At 41.2% G+C, this 13,913-nt stretch overlaps 1 protein-coding gene across 1 annotated transcript in view; it reads left to right on the top strand.

Moving 5' to 3' along the window:
- The window catches only part of fam171b (family with sequence similarity 171 member B), a 47,673-nt gene that overhangs the window by 16,969 nt on the left and 16,791 nt on the right, over positions 1-13,913 (top strand). Inside the window, exons 3-5 of the mRNA XM_084336072.1 lie at positions 8,869-8,961; positions 12,259-12,417; positions 13,148-13,318. Of these exons, the coding sequence (XP_084192198.1) occupies positions 8,869-8,961; positions 12,259-12,417; positions 13,148-13,318 (423 nt within the window). The remainder of the gene's footprint in view (positions 1-8,868; positions 8,962-12,258; positions 12,418-13,147; positions 13,319-13,913) is intronic.

Genomic DNA, 13,913 nt, shown 5'->3' with positions numbered 1-13,913 from the left:
TCGCGACACCGAGGGGAGACTTCGAATCCGTGTTTCACTTTTAATAACGAATGCGTGCATGCCGAATCCCAAACAATATTCATGCTGCAAAGTCATCCTCTAAAGATAGACATTTAGACTAGAGGCAGGCTATATGCTATAAAGAGTAGACTACAAAAAAAATGCATTCAAACTTTTTTTTTTGTGTGTGTGTGAGGTAATAACCGCGGCGGTAGGAAATATTTTGCAAATGTGTGCGGTAAGGAAAACATCAATACCGCGGCAGCTCTAATTGATATTAAAGACGAGTTACGGCGTCCTCGGCAACTTGAGCATGGCGGGGAAGGACGCCTAAACACGTTTTCGGCACTTAAAGTGTTAAAGATAAATTCATTAATCAATACTTTTTTTTACTATTACTCTACATAAAATGTTATCTATAGCACCTTTAAATAAATGTTAAAAAGAAAAAAGAAGACACAATATTTTAGAACTGTTGCACATGTATAATTAATTATTAATGCACAGTATTAATGTGCTGTAAACCCTAATTCAATATGGCCGCTACAGCCCTTTTATCGATTGATTTCTGCTGTTAATACATCCAATGCTGTGTGTGTGTGTGTGTGTGTGTGTGTGTGTGTGTGTGTGTGTGCGTGTCGCCAAGGAGTCAGGTTTGGGTTGAAACTAATCCTATAGTGTCCCAACAAGCTTTCTTTGTCCCGTATCGAATCAATCCCTTGATGAAAGGGTGTGGGGGGGGGGGGGGGGGGGGGGGGGGCATCTGTGACCACGTTGATGTTTTTATCTGTGTGAGGGGGGGGGGGGCCTATGGGGGAGCCCCATGCTGCTGGGTAGGCAGACCCTATTGTTTGTGTTTCCATCTTGTCTCAGTGAGCTGAATCACGCAGGAGGGAGAGGGGGGAAGAGAGAGGGGGAGAGGGGGAGAGGGAGAGAAAGAGGGATGAAAAAAGGAAAAAGTGTCTGCATCATCCCAGGAACCTCCCTTTTGGTGTTATCTAACCAAGCAACTGTACCCTGATCACAGACTGAGGCAGGTGCGCCATCTGCTGGTACCTTGACTCAGGCACACGTCAGATTCAGATCTTCATTGTCACGACACTTCCTACAAGCACAAAAGGGACCCTATCCCGTCTCCTCGGTCTTGCAGCAGTGACATCAATGAACAAGATACAATGAGTTCAATAAAAACACATCAGAAACAAGGAAATAGAAATAACACTAAATTACAATACAATAGAACAGTATGGATGTAGTGCCTGCAAAGTGACAACAGAAATAAGCATGCATAGCACTCAATTATTTATGCACACATATGTATGTATGTATGTATGTATGTATGTATGTATTTATGTATGTATGTATGTATGTATGTATGTATGTATGTATGTATGTATGTATGTATGTATGTATGTATGTATGTATGTATGTATGTATGTATGTATGTATGTATGTATGTATGTATGTATGTATGTATGTATGTATGTATGTATGTATGTATGTATGTATGTATGTATGTATATTATGTGCATGTAGGTAATGGTACTATGTAGTTGTATATATGCATATAAAATGGCTAGAGAAACTATACAGAGTAACCTACAGTTTTGGCAAATATTAATAAGGAATTATTCAAAAAAGAAAAGTTTATTAAGTAAATTCTTTCATTATAAGTCTGACAATAAAAAGAGCAGTTAGTAAAGTATACATTCGTTTTTTTTATTGATTGATTGAACACTTTATTAACAGATTGCAGAATGGGTACAATACATACTAAAGTATGATCTGATGAGTAAAAAGGGAGAGTAAAAAGAGTTAGACTTTTGTGTTTGTTTAGTTTTTTTTTTTATATACATGTATTAGTTCAATTAGTTGTCATACAGAAGTACAGAATACCTTTATATAAAATGCTTCTTTCTGTTTTGCTCCAGAGATTGTGCTAGATAAAAATAGATAAGTATAGTAACTTGTATAAAATAGAAGTCAAGTACGTAGACAAAAGTGTTCAATATATACATACAATGCAGAGTAGAAAAGTAACTGAGTTACAATACAATATACTATATTGTATACTAACTAAATACTGTAAATACTGTACTGTTAAATATATACAGTACAATGCAGAAATGGGATGAGGTACAATTTAGGTACAATTTACAGTAAGGTGTAATGAGGTATGGGTTGTAGTGCAAATCCTTTACCAATAAATATAAAGTGTGTTTAGGTGTCTAAAGTGGGTGCTGCAGTGAGTTGTTTGTTTAAAGTGAGTGTGTGTGCTGTGAGTGCATTTGATGGTTGTTACATAGTGTTATTGTCATTTAGCATTCTGATGGCCTGAGGATAGAAGCTTCTTCTGAGTCTCTCTGTGCTTGCCATTAGACTCCGGTATTGCTTGCCTGACCGCATCAGTTCAAAGAGGCAGTTGTTTGGGTGGCTGGAGTCTTTGATTATTCTCTTAGCCTTACCCATGGACCGCTTGTTGTAAATGTCTTGGAGAGTGGGAAGCCCACCTCCAATTGTGCGTTCGGCTGAACGGGCCACTCTCTGTAGTCTGCTACGGTCTTGTGCGGTGCTATTCCCAAACCAGGAGGTGATATTGCCAGTCAGGATGCTCTCTATTGTGCATGAGTAGAAGTTCTTAAGGATCTTCTGACTGACTTGGAACTTCCTTAGGCGCCTAAGGAAGTAGAGGCGTTGCCGTGCCTTCTTCACAACACTGTCAATGTGTGTGGTCCATGTCAAGTCCTCGGATATGTGGACTCCGAGGTACTCAAAACTGTTCACTCTCTCAACCGGTGCCCTGTCGATGCTGAGGGGGCTGTAGTCCCTGACCCCCGACCTCCTGAAGTCCACAATCATCTCTTTTGTTTTGCTGACGTTCAGGGAGAGACAGTTCTCCTGACACCACTGCGACAGATTCCAGGTAGGCCCTCTCATCGTTGGCAGAGATCAGGCCCACCACTACTGTGTCGTCAGCAAATTTGATGATTGTGTTTTTCCACTGTGCCCAGGGACCGAAACTAAAGCCCGCCGCCCGCCAGGGGAGGTCAGTTTTTACCTTTGGCGCTTGACACTTAGAGGGCTGCCCGCCGTGTGGCGTGTAGACGTGTAGTTCATAAGGATACTCTTATTTTGATTGTGCGAGTACAGATTATAGCCGCTCTCGTCTTTTTTTTTCTCCGCCGCGAGATTGTTAAAAAACTACAAGTCCCACATTGCACTCAAGTCAACGGTCCAATCACAGTAGAGTGACGTGACTGGTTTCATGAGAAAGAAAGCAAATGACCAATCGGAAGCTCTCATTTGGCTTGTTTACTTCCTGAAACGCCACCATTGCGATATGCGGGCTGAGCTACCGTTACTGTTTAAACAATGACCCAGTCAACTATTCACTTTTAGTTTAATACATGACGAGGCATTGTCTAACGGTATCTAGCTGGCTAGCTACTGATAGCTGCTGATATCAACAAATGCTCCAGCAATAGTCGACTCGAGTGCATAATACCTCCGTTCCCTCGTTAGCTAGCTTAGCTAGCTCACGTTAGATCTTATCTGTCCCAGTAAACTAAATTGTCTTAACGTTATCTACCGGGCTAGCAGTAGCTACAGATAGCTCCTGATATCAATGTCTTATAACATTGATTGAATGAGTATTCTAGCTGAGGGCATGTTGAATGTGATTTGACAAAGGAACCGTAACGTTATGAATAGGGTCCAGCTGCATCGCCGGAGAATCCTTGCATGCTGAATGTAGGGTCTAGCTGAATATAGGGTCTAGCTGCAGGGCCGGAGAATCCTTGCTGGAGCTGGAGGCTACTCAAGTATACACACAGACAGTGGAGCTGTTTGCAGATAGCAAGCATTTTGACTTATTGCGTGGTGGCGATGTCTCGCAGATAATACAACTACAAGTATGATTATATAATATATATTTTATTTCAATTTTTTTTTATATAAAATATATATATATATATTTTTTTTTAATCAAAAAAATGTTGGCAGGTAAGAAATATGCTTGGCGGGTAGACTCTTCCCATCTACCCGCCACTGGCCGGTGAGTCAAAAAGTTAATTTCGCTCCCTGACTGTGCCACACAGTCGTGTGTGTACAGCGAGTAGAGGAGGGGACTCAGAACACAGCCCTGGGGGGCCCCTATGTTGAGCGTGATGGATGAGTAGGTGCAGTTGCCTGCTCTCACCACCTGGGGTCTACCCGTCAGGAAGTCCAAGACCCACTGGGCAGAGGTCGTAGTTCAAGCCCAGGTCCCTGAGCTTGGCTATGAGTTTGGAGGGGACTATGGTATTGAATGCTGAGCTGTAGTCGATGAACAGCATTCTCACATAGTTTCCCTGCCTCTTGTCCAGGTGTGATGTTGCTGTGTGCAGCACATGGGCTATGGCGTCCTCCGTGGACCTGTTGGGGCGATATGCAAATTGCAGGGGGTCCAGGTTGATGGCAAGGGAGGAACAGATGTAGCCCTTCACTAGCTTCTCAAAGCACTTCATGGCTATGGAGGTGAGAGCTACAGGGTGGTAGTCGTTTTTGGGTACAGGGATAATGGTGGACTTCTTCAGACAGGTGGGGATGACAGCCTGTTCTAAGAACGGCTTAAGTCTATATCTGTACTTGATGTTTGTTTGTTGTTGTTTGTTGCATAATTTAAATAAACTTCAATCAAATCAAAATTACAATACAACTGTCACAGTATTGTGTGTACAAAGGATCAGCAGAAACATTGATCAAGTGGCTCTAGATTATAATACAATAATCACAGTGTTGTTGTGACTCAGTACAGTGAGTAGTGGGCAGACTGCCTGACTGTCCCTGAGCCTGCTGGTCCAGGCCCTTAGACACTGGCTAACACGGTTTGTGGTTGGGGTGATAATCCTACAGGCTTTGTTGAAACACTGTCTGTTGTATAAGGTACTGGATGGAGGGAAGCTTGCATCCACTGATGCTCTGGCAGCATTTATAGATGGATGTGGTCAGGGAGGAATGTCTCGCCCCTGTCTTGACACATAGGCTCCATCTTATAGGAACACGGCAACATTATGGGAAATGCACTTACCGCTTTCTCCAGAGTCAGACAAGAAGATAGTGAAGGAATCCTTGTTTTTCAATGTGTATATAATGTAAATAAATATCTGTAGATGACAGCATCTACTCAGACGGATCTATAGATCTTAAAAGTAGCCGGCAGCCAGTGTGAGTGCCAAGGTCGTCGTCGGCCCAGTTGTTCAACAGAGGAGATAACAGGCAGGTGGGGGAAGGTTTGGTCAGAGCTGTGGGGAGAGTTCGACATCTATAGATGAGGACGTTTAGTGTGTTAAAGGTGACCAGCCGTTGCCATGGTAGCGTGTCACGTAGTAACCAGAAGAGGGGGCGGGGCCCGTTGCTAGGGGGAGAACGTTATGAGCCATGAGTTCCTTCCGGGGTAAGTTAGATTAAGACACGACGTGGAATCGAGCAGACGCGAGCAGACACCACAGAGACTTTGGAGTACCACAGAGGAATGGAGTGCCACATCATCACTAGCTTCGGCTAACAGGGAATGGTTGTTGGCTATGACAAGGCCTCAGAACCATTGGACTAATGAGAGAAGAGACAGTGGAGAATAATGAATTTAGTCAAGGACATTACAGAATGGGTTACATCTCGTACGAAGCTATGTTTATGAAAATAAACATCAGGAAAGAGATCACGTTGCAGTGTTGTTTCTTCTGACTACGGATGTACTAACAGGGGCTTATACCGTGGGTGTGACAGCCAATGTGAAGTATTGAAAACAAACAACGCAGATGGGGAGAGTCACGAAGGAGATGACGAGATGAGATTGGCTGATTACAGAGGATCCAAGAATACCAATTTCCTCTGTGTTCAGTAGAAAGTTATCCAGCTGCAAGCTAGCCTAGCTTAGACCAAATTAATTGAAGCGGATACGGACCAGCTAGCCTATAATAATAACAAATGAGACACAAAATATCTGAACTTAAAAATGTACATTTGTTTAACATTAATATTATTATCTGTCTGCATTGTCTCTGTTTGCTTAAATAGATGTGCACTCTTGTCTCTGCAGGGCACTTGTTTTAAATGGTTCACTCTCACAGTGTTCTGTCCCGTGAATCCACTGCTATCTCTCATTAAACATTGTGTCAAGTTAGCTTGGTGTATTGAAGCACAGACACACACACACACACACACACACACACACAAGGAGAGAAAAATCGTCTCAAGAATTGGCCAATGCTGATTATCTGCCGATTTTCTCAATGTCAAATATCGGCTTGAATAATCACTACTATCCCTTTAATCTTATCCTGGGTCTGCAGCAGCATTTGAACCTGTGTCGGCAGTATGAAAGAGGGCCTTTAATGGAGGTCAGGTGTTAAAGGTGCTATAGATTAAAAAAATTCTGTAGAGTAATCCTTTATATCTGGAATAAAAAAAATATGGGTCCAAAATTAATGTTGAGTAAATGTATCCCCTCCCTACTTGGCATTTCCCCCACGTGGAATATGAGGGGTGGAAGTAACACAAATTGATAAATGAATGTGTAACCGATTAAAATTCAATCAAATCAAAATAGTCACTTTTTTTTAGCAAATGATTTAATTAATTCAGAACCAAACTGAATAAAACATCAATAAAATTAAATAACAATCAAACGCATCATTTAAATAAACTAGACTGGTTTTATCTAATCACCTTGAAATTCAATTCTGTGCACCACAAACCCTGCCCCTTTTCTTGATCCTCCAATCACAGCTGTCGCTTAACTTTGTTTGTACGAGGAAGTCCGAGGTAAGCGACAGCTGTGATTGGAGGATCAAGAAAAGAGGGCAGGGTTTGAGATAGGTCCATTCCATTCGCCACCACTTTCATCAAATCGAGGACACTTTTGTTGTTGAACGGTTCGTTAACACTTTAAGTGCCGAAAACGTGTTTAGGCGTCTTTCCTAGCCATGCTAAAGTTGCAGAGGACGCCCTAACTCGTCTTTAATATCAATATTTCAAAAATCTGTGATCGGAATCATATTTCCCCTCTGCAGCCTTCACACACAGTTCTGAGCTCCTCTCAATCCTCTAGCGGTTCAAGAGCGCCATCTGGTGGCCGATCGGCAGAAGCGCCAAACAGGAAGTCATGTGGATGAAGTGGTGATCACCCATATTACTTCCGGGCACTCGCTATAGGTCCCGGGACTCGAGCTCGACACAATACATAGCGATCCGTTGCCAATAACTCGATAAACAACATGATTTGGACGTATATACTATTATACAACCTGGAAATGGACCGGGTATTTCGACATCCCATAATGGAAAACTGTCTACCCCACGCTGATCGCCCAACGGCCCGAGGAGAATGGGGTGAGTTTTAGCGTGTAATATTACCGTGTTCGATACTAACTGATCTGATGAACATATGACCCACATTAGATGAATGGTATAACGCTGCCCACGGAATTATAAACGCCCCCTCGCCCAGCTGGCAACAGATGGTATATCATGAATTTAGCCTTAGGCAATCAAAGTGTTAACGGTTTGTTATGAGGGGTGGAAGTAACGACAATTTATGAAAGTGGTGGCGAATGGAATTGAGGTGCACTGAATTGAATTTTGTTCTGAATTAATTCAATCATTTGCTAATTCATCAAGTGACTATTTTATTTGATTGCATTTTAATCGGTTACACATTCATTTAATCGGTTACACATTAATTTATCAATTTGTTACTTCCACCCCTCATAAGTGGAATGCACCTGATTGGATATAAATTACATACTGGTGCTCTAGTGCGACATCTGGCGGCTGAATTATCTATAGCAGTGTTTCTCAACTGGTGGGTCGCGACCCAAAAGTGGGTCGCAGGGCCATTTTGAGTGGGTCGTGGATGTGTGTGTTAAATTTTTTTTTTTTTTTTTTTTACTACATATCTTTGTGAAAGTGGCTTCTCAGCTCTGGTCCAGCTAAAGACAAAGCGGAGGAACAGATTGGACATTGAGCATGACCTCAGAGTTGCTTTGTCTACCATCACCCCAGACTTTGAGACTCTTGTCAGGAGCAAACATCATCCCCAGTTATCCCAATAGTTCCCTGCATGTTAAGCTAAGAAGTCTGCTAAGAAGGATATATTTATTATTATTATTATTATTATTATTATTATTATTATTATTATTATTATTATTATTATTATTATTATTATTATTATTATTATTATTATTATTATTATTATTTTATTTCATTGTGTTTTTAGCCCTTAGTTGCACTTTTGTTGCAACCCCAGTTATCCCATTAGTTCCCCCAAACGTAGGTCTGTTATGTAAAGCTAAGAAATGTGCTAAGAAGCATAATTATTTATTATTATTATTTAATTTCATTGGGTTTTTAGCCCTAGTTGCACTTTTGTTGCAACCCCAGTTATCCCATTAGTTCCCCCAAACTTAGGTCTGTTATGTTAAGCTAAGAAATCTGCTAAGAAGCATATTATTTATTATTATTTTATTTCATTGGGTTTTAGCCCTAGTTGCACTTTTGTTGCAACCCCAGTTATCCCATTACTTCCCCCAAACTTAGGTCTGTTATGTTAAGCTAAGAAATCTGCTAAGAAGCATATATTATTTATTATTCTTTTATTTCATTGGGTTTTTAGCAATAGTTGCACTTTTGTTGCACTTTTTTGTGTTTATTTCATGTTTTGAAAGATTGCGTATTACTACTTTCTTTTTTTACATAAATCATAGTGGTTAAAAATTTTGGGTCGCGACTTAATGACTAAGGAAAATGTTGGGTCCCGAGGCTAGACCAGTTGAGAACCACTGATCTATAGCACCTTTAAAAGCGTTTGTCCTTTGTCTCCTTTCCCAGTCTACTCCGCAGTGACACTACTGCTGCTGCCACACAGCCAGGGCAACATCTGGGTGTTCCAAGACTCTGTTCTCATCACTGGAAAGTTACCAGGTACCAAGATCAACCTCACTTTTTCCTTCTTTAATGTAGTTTTGGGGAGGGAAATGTTAAACTTGAGAGAAGTGAACATATGTTATGCTATATTTTCATAACTGAATAATCAAATTGTCCTCAACGTTGTTTGAAGCTTAGGAAGCTACCTGAAAAAATACAGTTTCACAGTTTAAAGTTAGAAAGCTACATGAAAGGTTACTGTTTGATTGATTGATTGAAAACTTTATTAACAGATTGCAGAATGGGTACAATACAGTACAGCTCAATACTAACAACTGCTAAGAGGATGCAGACCAGAAAAATACTTTCGTCTTGTTTACATAAGGTTCCTCCATTTTCAATTCATCAAGACTGTTGAGTTTATGTGTTATATATGATTGCATGTAACTGCTTAACTGTTCCACAAGAAGGCGCTATAGGCGCAAGGAGACGTAGCTATTGTAGCTGACGTCAGGTAAGAGGGTTTATAAGGGGTTGTTCCCTCTATCTCTTCCTCATCTACCTCTCACAGAGGGACAAGGTCTCATGGTGCATATACAATGTGAAATAAACCACGCCGATTTAAAGGCTAAAGAAGGACCTTGTCGTCATGAACCTATTATTGTTGCTCCCCAGGTGACTCTGTCAACAAAGACATTTATGACATACCAGACATACAAATATACGGTACTGCGTAAGAAAAAGAGATCATAAAAAATATACATCCGAAGGGGAAGAAACTGTACATTTACCGGGGCCAGTTTCTAATTGCAGCCACCCGTAGGTGCTCTTTGAGAGCGGCTTTGAAGGAGGGTAGGGATTCACATTATTTTACGGCTGTGGGTAGTGCGTTCCACATTATTGTGGCATAATTGCGAAACGTGTTTAGTCCCTTGTTTGTGCCGAATCTGGGTTGAACGTGATTTGTGGAACTCCCTCTGGTGCTTTGGTCGTGGACTTCACTGACCTTTAGGAAGTATTTCGACAGGTACATACATGGGTATCTTAGTGGTGTAGTGTATCTTGTAGATGTAGACCAGGCCTATTGCAAGTTGCTGTACTCTGTCGTCTACTCTAAGCCATCCTAGATTGTCAAAGTGGGCAGGGTGAGGTGGGTTTTAGGAGTAAGGCCAAGCAGTAGTCTGACCAGTTTGTTTTGTGATGTTTGTAGCCTTATTTTTAGGATAGCAAGAATAGTTGTAGAACCCTTGAATGAGTGCTCCTGTTCTTCATGAGTCTTCAAGGTATTCTTATTTACCAGAGAGGAGATCCTGTACAAAAATCTTGTTCATTGGTTGACTTTTTTGATTACATTGGTTGCCATTTTGTCACAGGAAAGATTTGCCTCTAGGATGGAACCCAGGTAGGTAATTTCATCTTTCCTTGTGACAATATTGTCACCCACTGTAACTGAGAAGGCATTGGCCTTTCTGAGTTTGCTATTTGATCCAAAGAGAATGGATTCCGTAACCGTTTTACCCAGGTGTAATGGTAGTTTGTTATCAGCAAGCCAGGTGCAGATTCTGCCGAGTTCAGAGCGGAGGGCTTTTTCAACCTGCAACTTGTCAGACCAGCAGGGCCGAGTCGTCCGCAAACACTGTATCACTGTTTGAAGTTAGAAAGCTACATGAAAGGTTACTGCACTGTTTGAAGCTTAGAGAGCTACTTGAAAAGTTACTGTTTCACTGTTTGAAGTTAGAAAGCTAGACAAGTCAGACAAGAAGATGGATACCAGTTTCCTCTGTGTGTTCAGTAGAAAGCTATCTGGCTGCAAGCTAGCCTAGCTTAGCACAAATTAATGGAAGCAGATATGGACCACTAGCTTCTCCCGGAGTTTTAAGCTAGGCTAGTGGTCCATATCCGCTTCCATTAATATAGCTCTTATTTTATTCCAATCTTTACAAACATTACCAGCATAACCAAACCTGTTACAGCCCCCAACATTTTCCATATTCACATGGTGGCCATTTTGCTCGTATGTCATGCTCAGGATTTTTCATTTATTTAGCTTTTATTTAACCAGGTCAGTCCCATTGAGACACTTTCCAAGGGAAGCCTGGCCAAGACAGCAGCTTAAAACATCGAATTTGGACAGTTAAAACAGACAATACAAAATTGTATTACACAATAAAACAATACCAAATCAACAACAGATAAACGAGATACAATCTGGTCAAAGCAATAGATAATGGGGCCTTTCATATAAAGCAGGAGCAAGAACGATAGTCCAAGTTACCCACAATGTTTTTAAATGTTCTAAAATAAATGAGCTCCTTCAGTCCAGAGTGCTCTGTAGTGAATTCCAGGCAGCGGGTGCAAAGTGCATGAAGGAGTGCTTGCCGAATTCAGTCCGAACTTTGGGGATAGGATGGCAGGGTTCGCACAAGGTCCTTGAAGTGCTTAAAGTACTTGATTTTTTACCAATAAATTTTTTATCGAGGCCTGGAATTCCTTGAACAGCCAATTTCTTTTATAAGGTGCTTAAAAAGTCCTTGAAATTCAAATCAACCATTCGCATTGAAAGTGTTGTTCATTCATCAAGAAATACATTTTTTTTTTCTTCTTTTTTTTTTTTATTGCAAAACAAAAATGATTAAAAGTCAGTACTCAACACACATTGCATAATGAAACTAACAGTCAAGGTGGCTAAAATTATATGCAAGTACAGAAACAAGACAAAAAAAAAAGTCTATAATAATATTTTACCGTATACAGTGTATATCCAACGAAATTAACAATTATACAAATGCCTTATACAGGATATACCCCTAATACCTATTTTCTAAAACCCTACACACATATGCTACAGCTCGAACCCCCCCCTCCCGGACCCCTCCTTGGATAGTACCTCCATTATCCCTCACTCCTAACCAGACACTACCATTATAAGCTAGCTTTTATTCTCTCCACCACTTCTAACCACATTGACATTTTGGATTCGTTGAGACCCAGAATTCTTGCTGTAGATATTTCTTGATAAATCACATCGAGATATGTAAGAGACCAAACTTTCCGGCACATTTTTTCCGGTTGAAACCAGCGTGATGCGATCAGTTTTTTAGCTATTGTGATACCCGATAAAACCAATCTCTTTAGCTGTGGGTTTACTGCAAACTCAAAAACATCATTCAAAAGCAATACAGAGGGGTGTACTGGTATATTCCAAGATACGAGTTTTGATAATTGCTGGATCACATCTTTCCAGAATGCCTTAACTGGTGGACAGTCCCTGTTCGCTGTGTGAATACAGTCAATGCAGCAGCTGTACAGTAAGTGGGTCAGATGTGAGCTGCTAACTCTGGGTTGGTTTGACAGATATCTCCTCCCAGCCTCGCGTTAAATTCCCCAAGAACCTCCTGACTCTCTCGGAGGCGACCAACATCTCCTCGGTGATGGCTTACTTGACCATACCACAGCGCCACCTGGCCAAGGACTGTGTCAACTGCACCCCAGGTATCATCAGCAACAAAGCAGGTGAGCTTTTCATAAAAGAAAAGAATTGAATGATGATATTTGAACCTGTAGTAGGTAACCTTTTCTAATTAACATTTTGTTTGAATTCTGAGACACGCACACACACACACACACACACACACACACACACACACATACATACATAAGAGGTTGCCATCGATGATTAAAGGAACATGTCAACATTATTGGAAATCAGACAAGAGGATAGATACCAATTTCCTCTCTGTGTTCAGTAGAAAAGTATCTGGCTGAAAGCTAGCCTGGCTTAGCACAAATGAATGGAAGCGGATACGGACCAGCTAACCTAGCTGTTGGACAAAAACACCTCTCCCAGAGTTTTAAGATAGGCTAGTGGTCCCTATCCGCTTTCATTCATTTGTGCTAAGCTCGGCTAGCTTGCAGCCGGATAGTTTTCTACTGAACACACAGATAGGAAATTGGTATCTATCTTCTTGTCTGACTCTGGAAAAGACAGTAAGTGCATTTCCCATAATGTTGGCATGTTCCTTTAATGTATCAATTCAGGGTCCCTGACAAGTGGTTAGTTGGGTTATATCTAGGCATAAATACAGTTAATTTAAAAAAAAGTATAATTTAAATAAATTTATTTGTTTACCTTTTAGGGTAGGTTGAGGTTCGCTGAACATTTCAGCAACGTCCTGCTTCACACTCACAGTTCCTATCTCTATGTTACATGTGTGTGTGTGTGTGTGTGTGTGTGTGTGTACAGCGTCCAGAAGCATTGAGCTGAAGCCGGTGGCTGCCATTAGTGCTAAGCTGTATTCTGGCAGCCAGGAGCTTCAGATCCGGGGTCCCGTTCAGATGAGCCTGCCCCTGGCTGACGGCACCAACCTCCGACCCTCCGACACGGTCCCAGCCTGGGCCTTCAACAGCAAGACCGGTAGGAACAAGTCATAATCTTGAACATTTTCCAGTTCAACTGATATAAATAACACAATGGTGATTCTACCTATAACCAGTTCAACTGATATAACACAATGGTGATTCTACCTATAACCAGTTAAACTGACGGAACCTAATAGTGATTCTACCTATAACCAGTTCAACTGATATAACACAATAGTGCTTCTCCCTATAACCAGTTCATAAATGTTTTTACATTTACTGTTCTTGGCTGTTCTAAATACTGGTGTCTGGCAGGACATTCCTGTTCTAAACACTGGTGTCTGGCAGGACATTCCTGTTCTAAACACTGGTGTCTGGAAGGACATTCCTGTTCTAAACACTGGTGTCTGGAAGGACATTCCTGTTCTAAACACTGGTGTCTGGCAGGACATTCCTGTTCTAAACACTGGTGTCTGGTAGGACATTCCTGTTCTAAACACTGGTGTCTGGCAGGACATTCCTGTTCTAAACACTGGTGTCTGGCAGGACATTCCTGTTCTAAACACTGATGTCTGGCAGGACATTTCTGTTCTAAACACTGATGTCTGTGTTGGAGCCAGATTCAGTCCTTAATATTTATTTATTTAGTT

The sequence above is a fragment of the Notolepis coatsorum genome (assembly GCF_963971535.1).
Source record: "Notolepis coatsorum genome assembly, chromosome: 1".
NCBI lineage: Eukaryota > Metazoa > Chordata > Actinopteri > Aulopiformes > Paralepididae > Notolepis > Notolepis coatsorum.
Note: the sequence above shows the minus strand (reverse complement) of the source record. Positions and strands in the feature narration are given on the sequence as shown.